This window comes from Cibotium barometz, chromosome 36, assembly GCF_041138505.1.
Source record: "Cibotium barometz isolate CiBa-2024 chromosome 36, ASM4113850v1, whole genome shotgun sequence".
Lineage (NCBI taxonomy): Eukaryota > Viridiplantae > Streptophyta > Polypodiopsida > Cyatheales > Cibotiaceae > Cibotium > Cibotium barometz.
In genome coordinates, this window is record NC_141081.1 from 46,143,738 (window position 1) to 46,168,591 (window position 24,854).

Genomic DNA, 24,854 nt, shown 5'->3' on the forward strand with positions numbered 1-24,854 from the left:
TTCTTTTCTGTGTCGTGATCAAGCATGTTGAGGTGCATGTTCGTGCTTCTAATCCCCGACTAGGCTAGTGGTTCTACTATGTGCATGTCTGGGTGTTTGTGCTTCTGTACAAGTGCAATTACCACATGTGTAAATGTGTTCCTTGTTGTTAGGCTTATAAGCTATCGTCTGATCCTTGATAGTTCAACAAACCTGTTGAGCCAGACGTCAAACATGGCAAAGAAACAAGCCATATGTTTTGTTAGCCCACTCCTCAGCTTTATGATCCTGCTACAAGCTGTTTTCTAATTTATTCTATGTGACTATCTACCCCACATACCTTAACTGCACAAGACTTACGAGATTCTGATGTATCAACTAAGATTGCTGTGAAGCTGAGGGAATTTCATCAACTTTCCATGCCGGTGTCAAAAACAAGCCTAGAATTTGGAAGCGCCTCAAGTAAGCCTCTGCACAAATATTTTTTGCTTTGATAGCAAGAACTTGATGTACTAGTAATGAATCTTGGCTTAGATTAAAAATACTTGAATGGACGAAAATTGAGAGTTAGTCTTTAATTAATCATAATTGCAATTCTTGAATAAATCTTGTTCTTAAGCGGTTTAAATCTTGTGGTTGAATATATCTTTAACTTAGAGCAAATCTTGGTCTGGAAAGAATCTTGTACTTGGATAAATCTTAAACTAGAACACTTGAAAATTTAGAGAAAACTTTACTTGAATTGGTATAAACTTCGTAATTGTGATTGGTATACAACTTAAACTTGGTTTCTAGTCACTTGAGAGCTATTTCTTTACTTTTCTCATCATCACTAAATTCGATGGTGAAGCAATTGATAACTTGAATCAAAGACTGGAGAAACTTGCTGGGTTCTTGAATCTTCAAATTGGTCTTAACCTCCTATGAAATGTCTAGCAATCATTTTTTTACTTGAATTTGGGCAACTAGATCTTGAAGATAACTTTTGCTAATCTTGTCTCGATCTTTCTAGTCAGGTCATTGTATCTAAAATTCTTTTAAGGAGCTAAAGTTTTCTAACTAGGTCTAGAAGAAAAGAATATTCAAAAAATAGATACAAAAGCAAACAAGAAATTGTGTATAATAAATAATTTTTTTAAACACATACCTCCACCTTTGGTTAATGTGTCGAGTCCGTTAACCTCTTCGATGTCAAGCATGTCCTTTTGTGCAATTTGGTTCTTCTTTCTAGTTGGGCAAGATTTAGCATAATGTCCCAACATCTTACACCTGAAACACTTGACAATAGGTAGCTTGGATACGATGTCATTGGTCAGGCTATGCATGTCAGATGCTTCCACAATTTGAACTTTCTTTTTAATATATTTGTTTATTTTAGATAGACGTCGTTCAATCTTTCTTTAAAAGTTGTCCCGATTCTCTCGTTCTTGATTTCAAAAGAATATAGAGAGAATCAAGCTATTCCTGAATAGTACGATGGTGCTGCGGATATTCACCCATTTCCTGACAATTAAAAGGAATAGGAAAAATTTAAAACAAGAGAAAAGATAGGGTTTCTTATCTCATATGGAATGTCGAGCTAGATGTGAGTCCTGCCAAGTTAGCTCAATACAAAAATGCATACTTTTGCAAGAAATAATCCATGTATTCTTTAAAATTAGAAAACTAGCCATAGGTTAAAGCAACATTTTAATGATATCTTTACTAACAAGCTATTTATATTATTCGTACTTCATGAGGATTTTAGAAAACAACATTATTCACAAGAATTTGACTAAAGTCTCAATATTTCTCTTGAGGTAAATTCTAAAAATCTGTAGAAGAAATCCCAAACTAACTATATGCTCATGAGATTCTTTTCCATAAAATATGATGGGAATAGTCAAAAAATATTTTTCTTTTGTAAAACATTTTACTAATCTCATTTGTAAAGCTTTAAGCTTATTTGAAAGCTTATTTGAAAAATTTAACAAATCTTTATAATAAAAGCTTTTTCAAGCATTTCTCAGCCTGAAACTATCAGCTCAACTAACCCAAATTTAGAGAAGACACAAATTTAGAAAAGAGGTGATATATTTATAGATATGGTCTCCTTTTTTTTTAAAATACTAAGCCTATATCAAAGCTTTATACTAAGCTTTATCTCATAAAGCTTTTAATATTAGGCTTATTAAGCTTATTAAAGAGCTTATGAAAGCTTTACTATTAAAGCTTGCCAATGTACAATGCCAAGGGTTGGAACGCAGCCCACGAAAAAAAAATTCAGCATCTAATTTAAAAATAAAAATAAATATTATAAGCTTATAAAGCTTTTAGGTAATATAAACTTTGTAATAATCAAAGCTTTTAAGCTTCCATAAGCGCAATTAGAAAATCGCCTTTTTTAAGCCTCACTAAGAGCAATTAGAAAATCGGCACTCCCCCCCTGAATTCGTAGCTCCCTGCGCCGCCGGCCAGATGGAGAGAAGAAATTCAACGCCTCCTCGCGCTGCCGCCCGGGTATGAAGGAGGGAGAGAGAGATTTGTAGCGGTCGCTACACCGGGTACGAAGGAGGGAGAGAGAGAGATTGGAAAATATTAATTTGAAATTATATATATATATATATATATATATATATATATGGGTTCTACTTATTTCTCAGAGACTAATGCGCTTTTACTAATTCAAAGAAATTAAGAAAAATCCATCACCTCCTACCCTTGATTATAGAAACTGAGCAAAGGGAAGGTTTAGCGATTTCGATTATGGCTCTCAATGCTCCTCTGCTTGCTCTTTCAATCCGAACGGATAGATTAAGAAGAGGATTAGGGAAGAAGAAGGTGGTTTTATGGTTTTAGAAAACCCACTAATGGTTTTCCACCTAGTTTTACTCTTTGGGCAATAGATTGATAAAGATTGATTACCCAATGGTTAAAAACAAGCTTTATTTCATCCATACATGAACAAAAATCCCTAAACGTGTTCTTCTTCAATTAAAATTCAAGAAAATTACCAAAATCACCTCTATTTTAGTCTCTTTTACCTCTTTTGACCGCCTTCAAGAAAATTAAATTACACCAAAGCTGTGATACCACTGCAAAACCGGACCTTTAATTTTCTTGAAGAGAATAATCAAAAGACTCATAAAAATTATATCAAATATCAAAACAACTACTTGAATTAAATTGAAAATTAAAGCACATATAAAAACATAGAGCAAGAGAAAGAAATACATCACCATCAACACAAGGCAACACAAGACTGGGTGCAATCTTCCCCCCCCCCAACGTGAGTGGCTTCTTCTCGCGTGGGTATTTTTGATATATTCCCAAAAGTAAGCTTTCAGCCAAAAATAAAGTATACATCCATATTTGGACTTTGCCATTTAATTAGCCTTTGTCCTCAATTAACCTTTGTCCTCAAACCTTCTAAGGTTTGCACTATTTTTCTAATACAATAATCTAATTTGTGCACATATGCACAATAATCTAATTTCTAATACAATAATCTAATTTGTGCACATATGCACATTACAAAGTAAATCAACTAATGCTCGTACTACGCACACTGTACAATAAATTGACGCGTGCACACACACACATCACACTGTTGTTAAAATAATATCAAACGCCATAGTACAGCCACAAAATATTACGAACATAATAATGAGATCTGTCCACACGCCACGATTCAATCCACCATCCGTGCGACACCTAAATCGGTACCCTTGCACACCTCATCACCTAAACTCATAAACATAAACCACGTCAGTAGTAACAATCAATTGACATCACATCAATCAATCCTAACGTGTTCATGAGAAATAGGCATCATAAAAAATATATAAATCAAATATTAAATGACCATGATTATCATTCAAACATGGGTCATAACAGTCCTCCCCGTTGGGAATCAACTGTCCTCAGTTGCACAATCAATGAGTGGATGGCTTCATGGCACAAGTGGAAGACAAGATCATCATATCAAACAATTTCTGAAAATAAAACCAAACAAATGAACGCATGTAAAAGGGATCTAAGTGTCCCATACCGCAGAGGTACCTTCCACATACAAACACTCGTTCGTAAAAGATAGAAGACATAGATACGTCTGGGGTAGGTATCTAAAACCAATCTAATGTCCCATACCATAGATTAATTCCACACAACACTACCTTAAGAACAGAAGTTTGAGACGGAGTAGCTAATTCCCTCTGAAACTTTCATTCTGACATAACTTTTCTCTATCCTTAAAATTAGACTACAAGTCTTATTCCAAAAATGAATTAGGTCAAAATGGAAATTCTTATCAACTTAAAATTGAAAAATAATCACTTACATTACTGTCAATAACTTGATGAATTCTTGGGATTTGTTCTTGATCTCAATCTTGTAATTGTCTAACTAAATTTCAAAAATTATAATCTTTGAATAGGTATATAATTCTTGAATTTGTGAATCTTACTTGTAAACAATGAAATCTAAAGGAAATCTTGATCTTAAGCTTAATCTTAAACTTGAAATCAGAACTTGAATAATGATAGACTTCTTGTGCCCTAGTTGATAGCAAGAACTTGAAATCAGAACTTGAATAATGATAGACTTCTTGTGCCCTAGTTGATAGCAAGAACTTGAAATCAGAACTTGAATAATGATAGACTTCTTGTGCCCTAGTTGATAGCAAGAACTTGATGTACTAGTAATGAATCTTGGCTTAGATTAAGAATACTTGAATGGATGAAAATTGAGAGATTAGTCTTTAATTAATCATAATTATAATTCTTGAATAAATCTTGTTCTTAAGCGGTTTAAATCTTGTGTGGTTGAATATATCTTTGACTTAGAGCAAATCTTGGTCTGGAAAGAATCTTGTATTTGGATAAATCTTAAACTAGAACACTTGAAAATTTAGAGAAAACTTTACTTGAATTGGTATAAACTTTGTAATTGTGATTGGTATACAACTTAAACTTGGTTTCTAGTCACTTGAGAGCTATTTCTTTACTTTTCTCATCATCACTAAATTCGATGGTGAAGCAATTGATAACTTAAATCAAAGACTGGAGAAACTTGTTGGGTTCTTGAATCTTCAAATTGGTCTTAACCTCCTATGAAATGTCTAGCAATCATTTTTTTACTTGAATTTGGGCAACTAGATCTTGAAGATAACTTTTGCTAATCTTGTCTCGATCTTTCTAGTCAGGTCACTGTATCTAAAATTCTTTTAAGGAGCTAAAGTTTTCTAACTATGTCTAGAAGAAAAGAATATTTAGAAAACAGATACAAAAGCAAACAAGAAATTGTGTATAATAAATAAATTTATTTTAAACACATACCTCCACCTTTGGTTAATGTGTCGAGTCCGTTAAAACACCATATTGGGGAATATGGGAATTTCCCATAAGTTTGGGACACGTGGTCAAAACTTTGGATTTGCCATAACTTGAACACCATTACTCCAAATTGTGTGCTTTAAAGCTTAATAGATCCCTCTTTTCAAGCGCTTTCCAATGATAGGTTACATGATAGGGTTTTGAGAAACTTATAGACATGTTAATCAGGTCCCACCTTTTTAGTATTACAAAAATGGGACTTGGGAGATTCCCAAACTCACGAATATGGTGTTGTTAACCTCTTCGATGTCAAGCATGTCCTTTTGTACAATTTGGTTCTTCTTTCTAGTTGGGCAAGATTTAGCATAATGTCCCAATATCTTACACCTGAAACACTTGACAATAGGCAGCTTGGATACGATGTCATTGGTCAGGCTATGCATCTCAGATGCTTCCACAATTTGAACTTTCTTTTTAATATATTTGTTTATTCTAGATAGACGTCGTTCAATCTTTCTTTGAAAGTTATCCCGATGCTCTCGTTCTTGATTCAAAAGAATATAGAGAGAATCATGCTGTTCTTGAATAGTACGATGGTGCTGCGGATATTCACCCATTTTCTGACAATTAAAAGGAATAGGAAAAATTTAAAACAAGAGAAAAGATAGGGTTTCTTATCTCATATGGAACGTCGAGCTAGATGTGAGTCTTGCCAAGTTAGCTCAATACAAAAATGCATACTTTTGCAAGAAATAATCCATGTATTCTTTAAAATTAGAAAACTAGCCGTAGGTTAAAGCAACATTTTAATGATATCTTCACTAACAAGCTATTTATATTATTCGTACTTCATGAGGATTTTAGAAAACAACATTATTCACAAGAATTTGACTAAAGTCTCAAAATTTCTCTTGAGGTAAATTCTAAAAATCTGTAGAAGAAATCCCAAACTAACTATATGCTCATGAGATTCTTTTCCATAAAATATGATGGGAATAGTCAAAAAATATTTTTCTTTTGTAAAACATTTTACTAATCTCATTTGTAAAGCTTTAAGCTTATTTGAAATCTTATTTGAAAAATTTAACAAAGCTTTATAATAAAAGCTTTTTCAAGCATTTCTCAGCCTGAAACTATCAGCTCAGCTAACCCAAATTTAGAGAAGACACAAATTTAGAAAAGAGGTGATATATTTATAGATATGTTCTCCTTTTTTTTTAAAATACTAAGCTTATATCAAAGCTTTATACTAAGCTTTATCTCATAAAGTTCTTATTATTAGGCTTATTAAGCTTATTAAATAGCTTATGAAAGCTTTACTATATTAAAGCTTGCCAATGTCCAACGCCAAGGGTTGGAACGCAGCCCACGAAAAAAAAATTTAGCATCTAATTTAAAAATAAAAATAAATATTATAAGCTTATAAAGCTTTTAGGTAATATAAGCTTTGTAATAATCAAAGCTTTTAAGCTTCCATAAGCGCAATAAGAAAATCGCCTTTTTGTTACCATATTATAGTAGTGATGTGTGTGAACACACTTAGGACCGCCGGGGCACTTTTTCCCTCACTAGGAGGTTTTTTCCCCCGTGCATTGTATATACGCCCATTATCTTCTAGGGCTTGTTATCTTTCATTTTTGGCACTCATAATACACTACTGTGTTGTGCTCAAGCTTCCTCATCTTCTTGAAGTTGTGTGTGCATTCCTGCAACCCTAATTCCAACAATTGGTATCAGAGCAGGCTTCCTCCTCCCGGGCAGCATCACTGACACCTGCCGCTTCATCTCCTCCGATTGCGACGAGGTTTCACGAGCGTCTGCAGGTTAGTATATGCTGTGGGAGTGCCCGTAGGGCTTGGTCATTTCAGAATTTTGATCTGAAGTCATTTCGCCCTCCGTTTTTGCATTCCAAGTACTGCGCAGGCAAAATCGTCCTACTGTGCAGATTTTCTGTCAAGATTAAAATCTGCAGGACAGGTGCCCATTCGTCTGTTTTGGGCTGTGCTGCATAGCACAGGTCGATTTTATACAGGTTTACCTCTTACAGACAGCATTTACATCTAGTAGTACAGTCATTGGCCATGGCTGACAACAATGATGTGTTCCGCATGTTGGCTGCTGAGGATAAGTTGGATGGCACCAACTATCCATTGTGGGCATATATGATGCGACATGTATTGGTAGCAAAGGGGTTATGGAACATTGTGCAGGGTATTGATGCACGTCCTATTGTGGCTGGGAATGCTGCAAACACATCAGAAACAGGTACTGTTGATGATGGTGCAGGCACAAGTGCTGTAGCAGCTGTTCGAGAACCACCACTTTCAGCAGAGCAGATTCGTTGGGATGGTAGAGATGCGCAGGCTCATGCCTTGATTGCGCTGTCTGTTAAACGTACCATTATCCCACATATTCGCTCCTGCAGGACTTCTAAGGATGCTTGGGATGTACTTGCCACATTGTATCAGGCAAGAAATGAGGCTCGTGTTGCTTATCTCCGAAAACAGTTGGAGAGTGAGCATATGAACGAAGGTGATTCTATGGATAGCTTTTTGACAAAGATCAAGGATTTCAAAGAGCAGCTCATTTCTGCACATGAAATCCTGTCTGACAGTTCACTTGTGCAGACTGTTTTGAATGGTCTACCAGATTCTTATCAGGGTTTTGCTTCCACTCTTCGCTTGATGATGAAAGGCAATCCCAATGCCTTATCATTTGAGGAGTTAGTTTCTGTTTTGCTGCAAGAAGACCAGTCAAGGCAAAACAGGAATATTATGCGTGTCGCAGATCAAGCTTTCGTTGCTAGTCAGAGAAGCGGGAAAGGTAAAGCTGGCTTTTCTTCTAGTAAGCAGAAATCTGCAAATGCTGCGCAACCAAAGAAGGAAGACAAAGATGAGAAGAAGGGTGACAAACAGAAGACATTTTGCAAGTACTGTAAGGGAAATGATCATGTCATCAAAGCGTGTCCTAAGCTGGCTGCGAAAGAGGCTAAGAAGAAAGAGGCTGGTATGGCTGTTGCAGATGCCTCTCCTTCTAACAATGAATCTGCTAATGTTGTGCTAGATACAGAATGGGCATTCAATGCGCAGTGCAGTTATGACCCATCTTTGCATGACACATGTATGTCTGCAGTAGATTCAGATGTATGGTACTTTGACAGTGGTGCCACTAAGCATATCACCTCGCAGCGCAGTTTATTCACTTTCCTTGAGTCTGCTCCCACAGGGAATACTGTCACTTGTGCCAATAACTCCTCTTATCCCGTTAAAGGAGTTGGACAGATTGTGCTGAATGTTGCAAATGGCAACACCTTTACACTTTTTGATGCATTGTATGTGCCAGGGATCAAAAAGAATCTGCTGTCAGTCTCCGCATTTGCCAAAACAGGTTTGGTTGTAAAATTTGTGGATGACAGATGTACTGTTCATGATCTCTCTTGTGGTGACATCATTGTAGCATCTGGTTCACTATGTCGAGGGCTGTATAAGCTCAATATGGATGGCAAATGTGTAGAGGATTCAGCATGTGCTATTATGGATACGCAGGCTATTTCAAATGCAAAACTGTGGCATGCACGTTTTGGTCATCTGAATTTTGCAAGTTTGCTGCGCCTGCAGAAATCTGAAATGGTGTCTTCTTTGCCTAAGCTTGAGGCACCTGTCAAGCATGTTTGTGAGGGCTGCATATTGGGTAAAATGCAGCGTGCTTCCTTTCCCAAAGATGGATCAGTGAGAGCTGAACGTAGATTGCAGCTTGTTCACAGTGATGTTTGTGGTCCCATGCAAACTCCATCATTTGGAAACTACCTTTACTTCGTGACTTTCATTGACGATTTTACCAGGCATGCATGGGTATATCCTTTGAAGGCAAAGTCCGAAGTGTTTTTGTGCTTCAAGCAGTTTTTGGTTATGGCTGAAAATGTGTCAGAAAGTAAGATGGGCACCCTCCGTTCAGATCGAGGGGGGGAGTATATGTCTTCAGAATTTAATGCATTTCTGGCTGAGCGTGGGATAAAACACCAATGTACAGTGCCGTATACACCACAGCAAAATGGTGTGGCTGAGAGAAAAAACAGGTCTCTCATGGAAATGGCAAGATGTATGGTTAAGAGTCAAAGTCTACCACATGGTTTTTGGCTTGAGGCTGTCATGTGTGCCACTTATGTACTAAACAGGTGTCCCACCAAAGCATTACAGGTTGTCACTCCATATGAGGCTTGGCATAGCCGCAAGCCATCTGTTGGCCATTTACGTGTTTTTGGTTGCCTGGCATATGCATTAGTGCCTGTGCAACATCGCAGAAAATTGGATGACAAAGCTGTCAAATGTATTTTTGTTGGATATAGTGCTGAGAGAAAAGGCTATCGTTTGTATCATCCACAGACAAAGCGCATTTTGGTTAGCCGTGATGTTGTATTTGTGGAAGATGCAGTTCAGCCCTTGGTTTCATGTACTAAGGAGACAGATATCAGCTCACGTGATGTCTATGATACATTGTTGCCTCTTTTCAGTGGTGCACAGTCAAGTGCAATACCTCATGAGGCAGTTTTTCAGCCTATGCAGGTTTTAAATGATGGCACAGATCAGCCTATATCTGATGCAGATGTGCATGATGCACTTGAGGATGAGAGACAAGAGATTGAGGGCTCTAGGAATATGCCTAGATGGCTGGTGCAGACTTTGCGTGACAGCAAGTTGGATGCCCCTTTGTCTAGTCGCACTCGTTCTGGCTCTCATGGTGCCTCTTATGCGTCAGATTGTTATGCATTGGCTGTTTCTAGTATGTGCGATGAAAGTGAGCCTGTTTCATTTGATGAGGCACAAAGTTCAGAAAATTGGATGGCTGCTATGCAAGCAGAATACGATGCTATTATGAAGAATAGTACATGGTCTTTATGTGACTTGCCCCCTGGCAAGAAGGCCATTGGCACTAAGTGGGTATACAAATTGAAGCGTAAGCCTGATGGCACAGTGGATCGCCATAAGGCTAGGCTTGTTGCAAAAGGTTATGCTCAAGAGAAGGGCATTGATTTTGATGAGACTTTTGCTCCCACATGTCGTATGACCACTGTTCGTAGCATCTGTGCATTAGCAGCTCATAATGGTTGGAATGTACATCAGCTGGACATAAAGACTGCGTTCTTAAATGGAGATTTGCATGAGGAGGTGTATGTATCGCAGCCTCGTGGTTTTGTTCAAAGAGGGCAGGAAAACAAAGTGTGCAGGTTAAAAAAGGCTTTATATGGTTTAAAGCAAGCTCCACGAGCTTGGTATGAAAAAATACATGCATATTTGACTGCACATGGGTTTCAGAATAGTCCAACAGAAAGCACTTTGTATGCTAAACGTGTGGATGGTGTACATCTAATCATTGCTCTCTATGTCGATGACATGCTGCTCACAGGACCAAATGAGAGTCATATTGCTGATTTTAAGGCTGATTTGAATGCCTCTTTTGAGATGTCAGATTTGGGGCATTTGCATCATTATTTGGGGATACAATTTCAGCAGTGTGATGGAGGTATTGCTTTGTGTCAGACAAAGTATATTGAAACATTGTTGCGGAGATTTGGCCTTGAAGACTGCAAGCCTATTGCTACTCCAATGGAGACAGGTTTGAAGTTGAGTCTTCATGATGCTGGAGATCACTTTGATGTCACACTCTATCAGACAGCTGTTGGTTGCCTCATTTATGTATGCATTACGAGGCCAGACATTCAGTTTGCAGTCTCACAGGTGAGCAGATTTATGCATAGCCCAGGCATTAAGCATTGGCAGGCAGTGAAGCGTATCTTTCGCTATTTGAGTGGTACTCGGCATCTTGGGTTGTTTTATCCCAAGGGGGGATCATTGCCGCCAGATTTACATGCTTTTTCAGATTCTGACTGGGCTGGTTGTTATGACACACGCGTGTCCACGAGTGGTTTTTGCTTCATGCTTGGAAGCTCATGCATATCATGGTTGAGCAAGAAGCAGCCTACTGTGGCCACTTCTAGTTGTGAAGCTGAGTACAGGGCAGCTTTCACAGCTACGGTTGAGTGTGTGTGGCTCAGACGCCTTATGGCTGATTTGGGTGTTGGGCAGCCATCTGCCACCACCATCTTCACTGACAGTCAGAGCGCATTGGCAGTTGCACGGAACCCAGTGTTCCATGCTCGTACGAAGCACATTGAGGTGCACTACCATTATGTCAGGGAGAGACTCTCTGCAGGAGAGATCAGTTTGGCTTATGTGCCAACACAGGATAACCTTGCAGACCTTTTCACAAAGGCTCTGCCTCGTGAGAAGTTCGAAGCTTTTCGCAAATCTTTGGGCTTACTCCCTTTTGTGGATTCGTCCACATAGCTAGACACTTCCCTATACATGAGTGCTAGCTCTTGTTCACCGCATCACTCCAGGGGGGATTTGTTACCATATTATAGTAGTGATGTGTGTGAACACACTTAGGACCGCCGGGGCACTTTTTCCCTCACTAGGAGGTTTTTTCCCCCGTGCATTGTATATACGCCCATTATCTTCTAGGGCTTGTTATCTTTCATTTTTGGCACTCATAATACACTACTGTGTTGTGCTCAAGCTTCCTCATCTTCTTGAAGTTGTGTGTGCATTCCTGCAACCCTAATTCCAACACTTTTTAAGCCTCACTAAGGGCAATTAGAAAATCGGTGCTCTCCCCCTGAATTCGCAGCTCCTTGCGCCGCCGGCCGGATGGAGAGAAGAAATTCAGCGCCTCCTCGCGCTGCTGCCCGGGTATGAAGGAGAGAGAGAGAGATTTGCAGCGGTCTCGCCGCCGCCAGGTACGAAGGAGGGAGAGAGAGAGATTGGAAAAGATTAATTGAAAATTATATATATATATATATATATATATGGGTTTAACTCATTTCTCAGAGACTACTGCGCTTTTACTAATTGAAAGAAATTAAGAAAAATCCATCACCTCCCACCCTTGATTATAGAAACTGAGCAAAGGGAAGGTTTAGCAATTTCGATAATGGCTCTCAATGCTCCTATTCTTGCTCTTTCAATCCGTACGGACAGATTAAGAAGAGGATTAGTGAAGAAGAAGGTGGTTTTATGGTTTTGGGAAACCCACTAATGGTTTTCCACCTAGTTTTACCCTTTGGGCAATAGATTGATGGAGATTGATTACCCAATGGTTAAAAACAAGCTTATTTCATCCATACATAAACAAAAATCCCTAAACGTGTTCTTCTTCAATTAAAATTCAAGAAAATTACCAAAATCACCTCTGTTTTTGTCTCTTTCACATCTTTTGACCGCCTTCAAGAAAATTAAATTACATCAAAGCTCTGATACCACTGCAACCGGACCTTTAATTTTCTCGAAGAGAATAATCAAAAGACTCATAAAAATTATATCAAATATCAAAAGAACTACTTGAATTAAATTGAAAATTAAAGCACATATAAAAACATAGAGCAAGAGAAAGAAATACATCACCATCAACACAAGGCAACACAAGACTGGGTGCAATCTTCCCCCCCCAACGTGAATGGCTTCTTCTCACGTGGGTATTTTTGATATATTCCCAAAAGTAGGCTTTCAGCCAAAAGTAAAGTATATATCCATATTTGGACTTTGCCATTTAATTAGCCTTTGTCCTCAATTAACCTTTGTCCCTCAAAGCTTCTAAGGTTTGCACTATTTTTCTAATACAATAATCTAATTTGTGCACATATGCACATTACAAAATAAATCAACTAATGCTCGTATGCACACTGTACAATAAATTGACGCATGCACACACACACATCACACTGATGTTAAAATAATATCAAACGCCATAGTACAGCCACAAAATATTGCGAACATAATAATGAGATCTGTCCACATGCCACGATTCAATCCACCATCAGTGCGACACCTAAATCGGTACCCTCGCCGCACTGTGCAACACCTAAATCGGTACCCTTGCACACCTCATCACCTAAACTCATAAACATAAACCACGTCAGTAGTAACAATCAATTGACATCACATCAATCAATCCTAACGTGTTCATGAGAAATAGGCATCATAAAAAATATATAAATCAAATATTAAATGACCATGATTATCATTCGCGTCAAATAACATGGGTCATAACAGTCCTCCCCGTTGGGAATTAACTGTCCTCAGTTGCACAATCAATGAGTGGATGGCTTCATGGCACAAGTGGAGGACAAGATCATCATATCAAACAATTTTTGAAAATAAAACCAAACAAATGAACGCATGTAAAAGGGATCTAAGTGTCCCATACCACAGAGGTACCTTCCACATACAAACACTCGTTGGTGAAAGATAGAAGACATAGATACGTCTGGGGTAGGTATGTAAAACCAATCTAATGTCCCATACCATAGATTAATTCCACACAACACTATCCTTAAGAACAGAAGTTTGAGACGGAGTAGCTAATTCCCTCTGAAACTTTCATTCTGACATAACTTTTCTCTATCCTTAAAATTAGACTACAAGTCTTATTCCAAAAATGAATTAGGTCAAAATGGAAATTCTTATCAAATTAAAATTGAAAAATAATCACTTACATTACTGTCAATAACTTGATGAATTCTTGGGATTTGTTCTTGATCTCAATCTTGTGAAACTGTCTAACTAAATTTTAAAAAATATAATCTTTGAATAGGTATATAATTCTTGAATTTGTGAATCTTACTTGTAAACAATGAAATCTAAAGGAAATCTTGATCTTAAGCTTAATCTTAAACTTGAAATCAGAACTTGAATAATGATAGACTTCTTGTGCCCTAGTTGATAGCAAGAACTTGATGTACTAGTAATGAATCTTGGCTTAGATTAAAAATACTTGAATGGACAAAAATTGAGAGATTAGTCAATTAATCATAAATATATTTCTTGAATAAATCTTGTTCTTAAGCGGTTTAAATCTTGTGTGGTAGAATATATCTTTGACTTAGAGCAAATCTTGGTTTGGAAAGAATCTTGTATTTGGTTTGGAAAGAATCTTGTATTTGGATAAATCTTAAACTGGAACACTTGAAAATTTAGAGAAAACTTTACTTGAATTGGTATAAACTTCGTAATTGTGATTGGTATACAACTTAAACTTGGTTTCTAGTCACTTGAGAGCTATTTCTTTACTTTTCTCATCATCACTAAATTCGATGGTGAAGCAATTGATAACTTGAATCAAAGACTGGAGAAACTTGCTGGGTTCTTGAATCTTCAAATTGGTCTTAACCTCCTATGAAATGTCTAGCAATCATTTTTTTACTTGAATTTGGGCAACTAGATCTTGAAGATAACTTTTGCTAATCTTGTCTCGATCTTTCTAGTCAGGTCACTGTATCTAAAATTCTTTTAAGGAGCTAAAGTTTTCTAACTAGGTCTAGAAGAAAAGAATATTCAGAAAACAGATACAAAAGCAAACAAGAAATTGTGTATAATAAATAAATTTTTTTTAAACACATACCTCCACCTTTGGTTAATGTGTCGAGTCCGTTAACCTCTTCGATGTCAAGCATGTCCTTTTGTGCAAGTTGGTTCTTCTTTCTAGTTAGGCAAGATTTAGCATAATGTCCCAACATCTTACACCTGAAACACTTGACAATAGGCAGCTTGGATACGATGTCATTGGTCAGGCTATGCATGTCAGATGCTTCCACAATTTGAACTTTCTTTTTAATATATTTGTTTATTCTAGATAGACGTCGTTCAATCTTTCTTTTTAATATATTTGTTTATTCTAGATAGACGTCGTTCAATCTTTCTTTGAAAGTTGTCCCGATGCTCTTCTTCTTGATTCAAAAGAATATAGAGAGAATCATGCTGTTCCTGAATAGTACGATGGTGCTGCGGATATTCACCCATTTCCTGACAATTAAAAGGAATAGGAAAAATTTAAAACAAGAGAAAAGATAGGGTTTTTTTATCTCATATGGAATGTCGAGCTAGATGTGAGTCTTGCCAAGTTAGCTCAATACAAAAATGCATACTTTTGCAAGAAATAATCCATATATTCTTTAAAATTAGAAAACTAGCCGTAGGTTAAAGCAACATTTTAATGATATCTTCACTAACAAGCTATTTATATTATTCGCACTTCATGAGGATTTTAGAAAACAACATTATTCACAAGAATTTGACTAAAGTCTCAAAATTTCTCTTGAGGTAAATTCTAAAAATCTGTAGAAGAAATCCCAAACTAACTATATGCTCATGAGATTCTTTTCCATAAAATATGATGGGAATAGTCAAAAAATATTTTTCTTTTGTAAAACATTTTACTAATCTCATTTGTAAAGCTTTAAGCTTATTTGAAAGCTTATTTGAAAAATTTAACAAAGCTTTATAATAAAAGCTTTTTCAAGCATTTCTCACCCTAAAACTATCAGCTCAGCTAACCCAAATTTAGAGAAGACACAAATTTAGAAAAGAGGTGATATATTTATAGATATGGTCTCCTTCTTTTTTTAATACTAATCTTATATCAAAGCTTTATACTACGCTTTATCTCATAAAGCTTTTAATATTAGGCTTATTAAGCTTATTAAAGAGCTTATGAAAGCTTTACTATTAAAGCTTTACTATTAAAGCTTGCCAATGCCCAATGCCAAATGTTGGAACGCAGCCCACGAAAAAAAATTCAGCATCTAATTTAAAAATAAAAATAAATATTATAAGCTTATAAAGCTTTTAGGTAATATAAGCTTTGTAATAATCAAAGCTTTTAAGCTTCCATAAGCACAATAAGAAAATCGCCTTTTTAAGCCTTACTAAGGGCAATTAGAAAATCGACGCTCCCCCCCTGAATTCGCAGCTCCCTGCGCCGCCAGCCGGATGGAGAGAAGAAATTCAGCGCCTCCTCGCGCTGCCGCCCGGGTATGAAGGAGGGAGAGAGAGATTTGCAGCGGTCGCCGCCGTCGGGTACGAAGGAGGGAGAGAGAGAGAGATTGGAAAAGATTAATTGGAAATTATATATATATATATATATATATATATATATATATATATATATGGGTTTTACTCATTTCTCAGAGATACTCCGCTTTTACTAATTGAAAGAAATTAAGAAAAATCCATCACCTCCCACCCTTGATTATAGAAACTGAGCAAAGGGAAGGTTTAGCAATTCTGATTATGGCTCTCAATGCTCCTCTGCTTGCTCTTTCAATGCGTACGGACATATTAAGAAGAGGATTAGTGAAGAAGAAGGTGGTTTTATGGTTTTGGGAAACCCACTAATGGTTTTCCATCTTTTTTTACCCTTTGGGCAATAGATTGATGGAGATTGATTACCCAATGGTTAAAAACAAGCTTTATTTCATCCATACATAAACAAAAATCCCTAAACGTGTTCTTCTTCAATTAAAATTCAAGAAAATTATCAAAATCACCTCTGTTTTTGTCTCTTTCACCTCTTTTGACCGCCTTCAAGAAAATTAAATTACACCAAAGCTGTGATACCACTGCAAAACCGGACCTTTAATTTTCTTGAAGAGAATAATCAAAAGACTCATAAAAATTATATCAAATATCAAAACAACTACTTGAATTAAATTGAAAAGATCCCTCAATTGGGGTCTGGATCTTAAATCTTACAAATTGGGATCTAGATTTTAGATCCAAACCCCAATTTGAAGGCTTTCAGATTCACCACTTGGCTATTGTAGACCCTAATTGAGGGGTTTTTGATCCACACCTTTGGCAACGTAGACCCACCACTTGGCCAATCTAGACTCCATTGAGGGCTTCCAAACATTTCCAAATTAGGAGCCCCCAACATTTATAAAAATTGACTGAAGAGTAACAAATTTTCCACTAAAGTTTATAATTGACTTTAAAACCAAGATAAAAGTTTTAATAAATACTCTTAATAGATACAAAAAAAATTCTTGTCAATTCATGATTACAGAAAGACGAAATTCCTCCAAAAAAAACTCATAATCATTGTTACAAGTTGCTTTGTTTCTTTGAATGAATTGCTTCAAGTCTTGAAATGAATACTCCTTAGAACAATATCCTTGAAAGATATCTGTAAGAAACCATCACAAATTAAGTTTCTTCCTTTTGAATACAAAATTGTTTCGTAAAATCATGTATTGGGTTGTACTAATTATCATTTATGTTGAGTAGTACCTTAGCGACTTCTATCCAGATGGAGAAGATTATACTCATTCAACACCTTCTTTATGAAAGCCTTTGTAGTGGTTGGCTTCAACTGCGGTGTGGTACAACCCAATTTTCTAGCTAAAGAAATCATTTGTGGTCCCTTCATGCTATCAATATTGATTCGTTCTTTTGCCATTATTTCTTTATTCTATTCTCTTTTGTTTTCATTTTCGCTTCTTACATTAGCTGATGCCTCCTATTTGTCAAACAAACAAGCTTTTGTATCTTCTCTGCCAAGTGGTAGCCTATCTATGTTGATTGTCTTCTATGACCATTTCAATTTGCGATCTTTCCAAAAATCCTTGGCGTCTTTGTATTCATTTTCATTAGATATTGGGGATTGTTCGCATAAACGATGAGAGCCAACGACCTCATGCACATCTTCGCTCTCATCAAGCCGCAATAAGTATGGGAGCAACTCTTCCATGAAAATATTTTCGACCATCTTTTCTTCATCAAACTTTATAGGAAATATGCAATTGTTGTCAGGTGAAACACATCCCTTGTATGGAGAGTCATCCATAGGAACCGTTCTCTGAGCATCACATTCAAAGCATACAGAGATTTTGGCCAATGGTTTGAACTTTGCCTAAACTGTTGGGTTATCAGGTCTAACTAGTTTATTACTTTCACAAATGTAGCAAGCATCTTGAGCGCAAACTACAAAACAACGCAATATCTCTCCTACTCTGTCTTGTAACATTCTCAAAATTAGAAGAACATTACTCTCTGCCATTGACCAAATCCCATCATTAAATCTTTCTAATGTAATCTTCATAAATTTGATGCATCCTAGTCTTAGGACAATATGTCTTCTTGAATCCATTTAAATAGATTCGTGTATCGAAGATGGGATGAGTAGCCTATGGCCCTATGGCCATAGGGTCTTTTTTGAGAGTTACTATTATGTAGGGGTGCTGCAACCTCTAAAGGATGCACATCTACGTTAAAGAACGTGTAAGAGGTGAAGCCTATGCCCAAAGCATGCTTCTCAAACATAGCTATGGTGGGGCTATGGTGGGATGATGCACCTTGTGTTTGAATGCAAATCTAGGGAGAAAAATGCATAGGGAGAGTACTTCTCTTTGAGAATAGATTGCCTCATAGGAATAATTATGGAAAGTTGAGTGCTTATTGCTAGGGGATTGTTGGAAGAACTCTTGTGAGGGGACACAACATTTGTGGAGGCTTTTGCAAAGCTGCAGGGTTTTCTTTTACATGAAGGTTCCAAATAAGAAGAAGAAGAGGAATAATAACACATCAAATCAGCAAAAGGAGAAAAAGAAAGATGCAAATGAGGAAAATGTAGAGAAAGTCTTAGTTGTGGGGCTGAAACAGGTTATCAATTGCATTGACTGTCACCAACTCCAATTCTTTTGGATCCTACTCCACATGCATTTTTGGATACTATAGTTCAACTCGAGGAAGAAGTGTTGGACAAGCAGATTGAAAAGAACTCTAAGAATGGTCTTGATGGATACATGGGTATTGAAGAGTACTTCAAGTTTGGTGTGTAGTTCATAGTATTGATCCAGTGGAGCAGTGTGAAATTGCTCCAATGGCGTACAAATGCAGACCATTATTAGATAAATATGTTGAGTATTTGGTAAAGCAATTTGTTGGCCATTCCAGGCCTAATTCCAATACTACAGACTTAATGCCATATGATCCAAAAACTCAAGAACCTTTGCAATTAGATGAGGTTCAATTTGAGAAGTTGGATCAGTACCATTACTGGATTCTTGAAAAGGCTCTCCTTGAATCCTTCTAGCTACATGTGCATCTCTTCATAGGGTGCATCACCCCTACATATTCTTTCTTAGGAGGTAGCCTATGGCTAGAGGGCCATAGGCCCCCCTCTTAAGCCTTCTTTTGGCTCCTAGGTTCTTCTTAGTAAGTCTTCAGAGGCATCATATGGCCACAAGGCCATAGGGTCCCCCTCTCTGAAATTTGTCTACCTAGATTTGCATCCCTTGACATGGTGCTTCACTGCTCCATAGTTACTCTTGGGAAGCAATTTTTGGCTAGAGGGCTGTAAGGTCCCCCTCTCTACCTTTCTTCTAGCTAGTTTCATTGGCATCCCCTCCCCTTATTCACTCTTTGGAGACACCTTATGGTAAAAGTGACATAGACTTCCTCTTACAAGAAGCACCTTGCAATTTGCCCTCTTCCACTTTTCTACCATCCTAGACAGCCATTTCACTTCCACCCTCTTGATCTTGACTCTGTGACCAATCAACTTTTCGTTTATCTGCCACTCCTTCAGAGAAGGCAGAAAAAATAAAGGGAGTAGAGGGCCAATCAACTTTCCGTTGATCTGCCACTCCTTCAGAGAAGGCTCAGAAGAAATAAAGGGAGTAGAGGGCCAATAGCTTTTCTAGTAAATTAAGAAATAATCAACATAAAAACTTCCCTAATCAACTACAGAGTTGTGCTGTCTAGAGTCGTGATATCCTGAAGGTGGCAGAAACTTGTTTTGGCCATAACTTCTTCATCCCAACTCCGAATTGGGTCATCCAGGTACTCAAAAGAACCAGAATAGGTCTAGTAGAACTGCAAAATTATGCTCCAAATAGCCGTAAATGTGACTTTTATAAAAGCGACTTAATTTTTACTTTTTTAGGCTTAGACGAATTGTATCACTTAAAATAAGTGCTTTCATGCATTCAAATCCACCAAAAATCATAATTAACATATTAGAGCTCAATAGTGCCCAATGAAAACCTTTCCTGACTATCTAACCCTTAAGGTTTTAGCACATACATAAAAATAATTAATTAATTCCATTATTCTTACTTGACAAGATCCCGTTTCTTAAAATTTTTGTATCGTTGTCGATTATGAACAAATTGCGTTTGTGCAATGTTCTATTTTAATGTTCTTTCAGTTTTTTATAATTGCAATTTAATTCTAGTTTAATTTGAATTACGTGCTTTTGCCTATCATAGATTTCCGCGCTCACAAGGTAATCAACTATTGATGTATGTGTGTCAAGATGAGAGCCCGGACTAATTGGTTTCTATGTATTGAAAGCAAACCACTTGTATACCTTCTCTTAATTTCTTGTGCAGGCATACAGATTACTCACTTGCAAAGCTTCACCCTTTGAAGTCCAAGGACATTTTCCAAGTCCTTGTACTCCCTTTGAAAGAGGACATTTTTCCAAGTCCTTGTACTCCCTTTGAAAGAGGACATTTTTCCAAGTCCTTGTACTCCCTTTGAAAGAGGACACAGTCGTTGGGGCAAGCATGTGTGGAATTATAGTCTATGCCCAACTTTCGGAGTATCTTTCTTGCATCATCTCTGGAGCTCGGCATTGTATTCTGAGACGGCAATATGTGATTCTTCAAAAGCCTACACGTCACACCACGTTGAACATCGAGCAAGCATTGTAAAGATGCAATAGTCGTTTGTTTAAAACATGCAAGTGTCATTTTTCCAAGTCCTTGTACTCCCTTTGAAAGAGGACATAGTCGTTGGGGCAAGCATGTGTGGAATTATAGTCTACGCCCAACTTTCGGAGTATCTTTCTTGCATCATCTCTGGAGCTCGGCATTGTATTCTGAGACAGCAATATGTGATTCTTCAAAAGCCTACACGTCACACCACGTTGAACATCGAGCAAGCATTGTAAAGATGCAATAGTCGTTTGTTTAAAACATTACCTGAGTAGCTCTGTGACGCTTTTATCACTCCAACCAAATGACCCTTGAAGGTTTAGCAACGTAAGAACTGTCTTTAGGACGGGAAATCCTTGAGCCGTCATATAAGGGTGTACGAGCCTTCATACCCTCGGCCACAAGATCACTTGCTTCATACCCTTGGCCACAAGATCACTTGCCTCAAAAATTGCCTCGAGCATGTCATCCATCTCTTGTTCGAGCATCTCCACGTTATTGGCATTCACATCAGGAGCCATAGGCATAGCATTTTGCAAGCCTTTAATTAGTGCCCGCCACTTGGTTGGACCGCATGCAAACCTGCCTAACTGGTTGCAAGACTCTTGTCGCTTCCCCAATGTTGGAGTCCTGTGAGAAGCATAGCCCACATATAAATTTAAAGATACACACAGTCCTTAAACATCCACGTACTACGATCAATTTACCGATGAAATATGTTGTGCAACCACTTGATCAATAATGGTGGGATCAAACTGTCCGTATTCCTCCACATGCTGCATCATTACACGACGTTGTCGTAGCACTGCCCATTTGCACTGGTTGCAACACTGGGTCCAGCTCTACGGTGCACACATGTATGCCCTACATGAGGCCTTCCCGTCATCTCATATCCCCTCGACTCCATATAAAGTACCAGGAATATGAGGGCCTTCTCAAAGCCGAGGGACCAACTGGATTTGGCGCTCAGTCAGCTGCCAACTAGGCGTGCAAAAGGCAGGAGCTTTTGGCGGTGTCTGGTGTGTATCCTAAACTGCCCAAATCCGACGTGGGTTCAATTTATTGGTTTGGGCACAATGGCGGTCTGTAACCGGCCTAAACCCTCGAACTGCAGAGTCGACATCTCATTCTCATTCTCCTTTGATGAGGCGGATTCTAACCTCCAGTGCCCGTATCCAGTTTCGGCTTCTCTCATCCTCGGCCCGCCACACCTATGCTTCACCACAGGGGGGTGGCTTCCGGGATGCGCCCCACATCACCACAGGCATGCTTCACCACAGGGATGCCTTCTCTGTCCGTCGACTTCTCACATCTTCCTCTACCCCATCCTCCTCCGCAGGCCTTCCTCTCTCATCTTCCCCTTCCAGGTTGAAGTTCTGGTGTTCAGTTCTGGGCCTTGTTTTCACAGTGGTGGTTGCGAATGAGGGTTACTGTGTATATCTGGCATGCCGGGGAGATGCCCCAAGCATGAATCATGGGGACCGTGTGTGGATCCCTTCTACAAATGTGGATACTAAAGCTCTGCTGGACCAAGACCCAGATGGAGTTTTCTATATGATGGTTGGATGTCCTGGAATCGGTAAGACTACACAGTTATGTGATGCTGCAAGGGATAGGGGAGCAGCAATTTATCTTGACGGGGCTAAACAACAGTCTTTCAAAGCCATACAGGCGACTATCAATGAAAGGTACAGAAGTCTTCGTCTCAGTTTTATGTCATGGATGCGTCCTGAGTCAGGACTGGAAATCCTTAGCGAATTGTCTTTCTGGGTCAAACTATTTAGACGAAAGCAGCTGGTCTTCATAGTTGACCATATTGATAAGCTGTCTGAAGCAGATGTTTTACAGCTAGTTTCATGGGCGAAGAAGCAAGCTGATGGTAAGCGCGTCACGGTAATCTTGGTGGGGTCTGAGCAGGGTACCAGGCTAATTTCCAACAGTGATACCAGAACCAGAGGTCAACTTGTGATGTGTTATCCTCCAAGCGCTCAGGAGATAAGGGAGGCTCTGAGAAAGTTCATGAGTACCCACCCAGATAAGTATAACCTGGATGTTGAGAAGTGTCTCTACCTCAGAGGGACATGCCCAACTGAGTATCGGCATGCCAACCTCCTCGCCACAGAAGAGTATATAATGGATCAGTTCACAGACATTCATGCCAGATTTGAGAATAAAGGCAGGGATTTCAGTGATGTAGGTTTTTGGTTCAAGCTTTTAGTGGCAGGGTCTAATGGCGTGTCATTGGTGAAAGACAAAGACAAGTCATCAGTGAAAGACAAAGACAAGTCATTGGTGGCTCTCCAGGAGACGCGGTACTATGTCCCTGACCGAGACAAGGTACTGTCTGATCCCTGCATTCTGTATTATAAGAAAAAGGTGTACTTTATCTCCGGCTGCAGCCGGGAAATGCATGCCGCTTTGGTGCTTGAAGCCTATGAAGATGAGGTCCTGGAAATCTCTGCAGAAGTCGCAAGGCTCTCTAGGCTGTGGTTTTGGCCACTTTCATGTATGAAGCTGGTGAAAGAAAAAGAAAAGCTGGTGACGGCAAAGGAGAGGATTGCGAAAATTCAAGAGTGCATGTCTAATAAGTCATATGAGGCTTATGGCCCTTTATATCAGACAGAAGGACCAGTTAAGGCTGAGCCGGTGTGAGTGGTGTATGTGAGACACCAGCAGAGGAGAAAGGGAACAAGAGTGCATGAAGTGGAAGAGCACATATAGTTCAATGTGTGATGCATGTAAGTTTGCCGTGGCACACGTTTTTTTTGGGATAGATATCTCGGTGTCTCCTTGGGTTGCACATGTTTTTTTTTTTTGGGATAGATATTTCAATGAGATATCCTTGGGACAATCAAGCTTGACATCTTTCTTGGATGTTTGGTATAATGTTAAACGTGGTGCAATTTGATGGCTTCACTTGTTATAGGCTTATTTAATCATTCATATGTATGACTTGGCTTTCATTTTGGGATGTTGGCAGTGTTTTCTACATCATCATGATTGATTTCAACTTTTGGAATGTTTAAAATGATAAAAAGTAAGTTCATCTTTAGTATTTCAGCTTTTGGAACGTTTAGAATGATACAAAGTAAGTTTTATAGAAGTGGGGAGCTGAAAAACCCACTTAATTCTTAGTTCAAGGCTCTTTTTGTAAATATGTGGGGTTGATGTTCTAACTCAAAGTAAACTTTGTTTAATCTTTTAAGTTTGATCTGTAACTCTTTCTTGCTCCAACTGATTATAGAGTTAGTTTAGTTCTTTCCTATGTTTGTGTTTCTTTGTTGACATAGAGTAGTCTTGGAGTGCTAGACTCTATCATGATTGAGTATGCCCATCACCTCTGGAGAGTGATAGAAACTCAGCTCGTTGGTTTTATAAAGTATATACTTTTGAAATAACCTTATACAAACCTGCACCTACTCTTGGGCACTGATGACGTGAGTGGGGATGTCGTACCTTATTGTCCTTGCTATGCATGATAGAGTTGATGAACCTACACTTCATGTCTGGACAAACATTGGAGTTAAAGGTTGCACTTTCGAGTCCTATTCTCTTTAAAGTTTAGCTTAATGTTTTGTTCTTGTTTGTAAGTGCTGTAGGACCTTGGAAGCGGTGATGTATGGTGAAAATAGATGCAAATTTGGCGAAGCAATATGTATGTGACAAGGATGAATGTATTGGCAACTCATGTGCAAGTCCTGCACTGAATTTGGAGCAAATATGATGCATTTGTGTGATTGAAAATTATTGGTTTTGAAGCCCTCACAAAATAGAGAAAAAGAGTCACTTGCTGGATGAAATTAACCCTAGTTTTTTGCAAAAATCATACAATTGATGGATTTTGGACTTGCCTTGGGGTGTTAGGCAACATTATATGCTATCAATTGACACTTTAATTAGCCCAAAATCCCTCAGGAGCAGGCGACGCAGTTTATACAGAGAAAACAGAGCATTTTCACATAATTTTGATACGAGGAGGCCAAATACTACTTGTGTGGTTGATTAAATCC

The 24,854-nt window shown here is 38.2% G+C and overlaps 1 protein-coding gene across 1 annotated transcript; it reads left to right on the forward strand.

Annotated features, from left to right (window-relative positions):
• Positions 1–21,930: 21,930 nt before the first annotated feature.
• On the forward strand, positions 21,931–23,810 carry LOC147617954 (uncharacterized). The gene has a single exon (XM_086776222.1). The coding sequence runs from the start codon at positions 21,988–21,990 to the stop codon at positions 23,494–23,496; it is 1,509 nt and encodes a 502-aa protein (XP_086632348.1). The 5' UTR covers positions 21,931–21,987; the 3' UTR covers positions 23,497–23,810.
• The last annotated feature ends 1,044 nt before the right edge of the window (positions 23,811–24,854 follow it).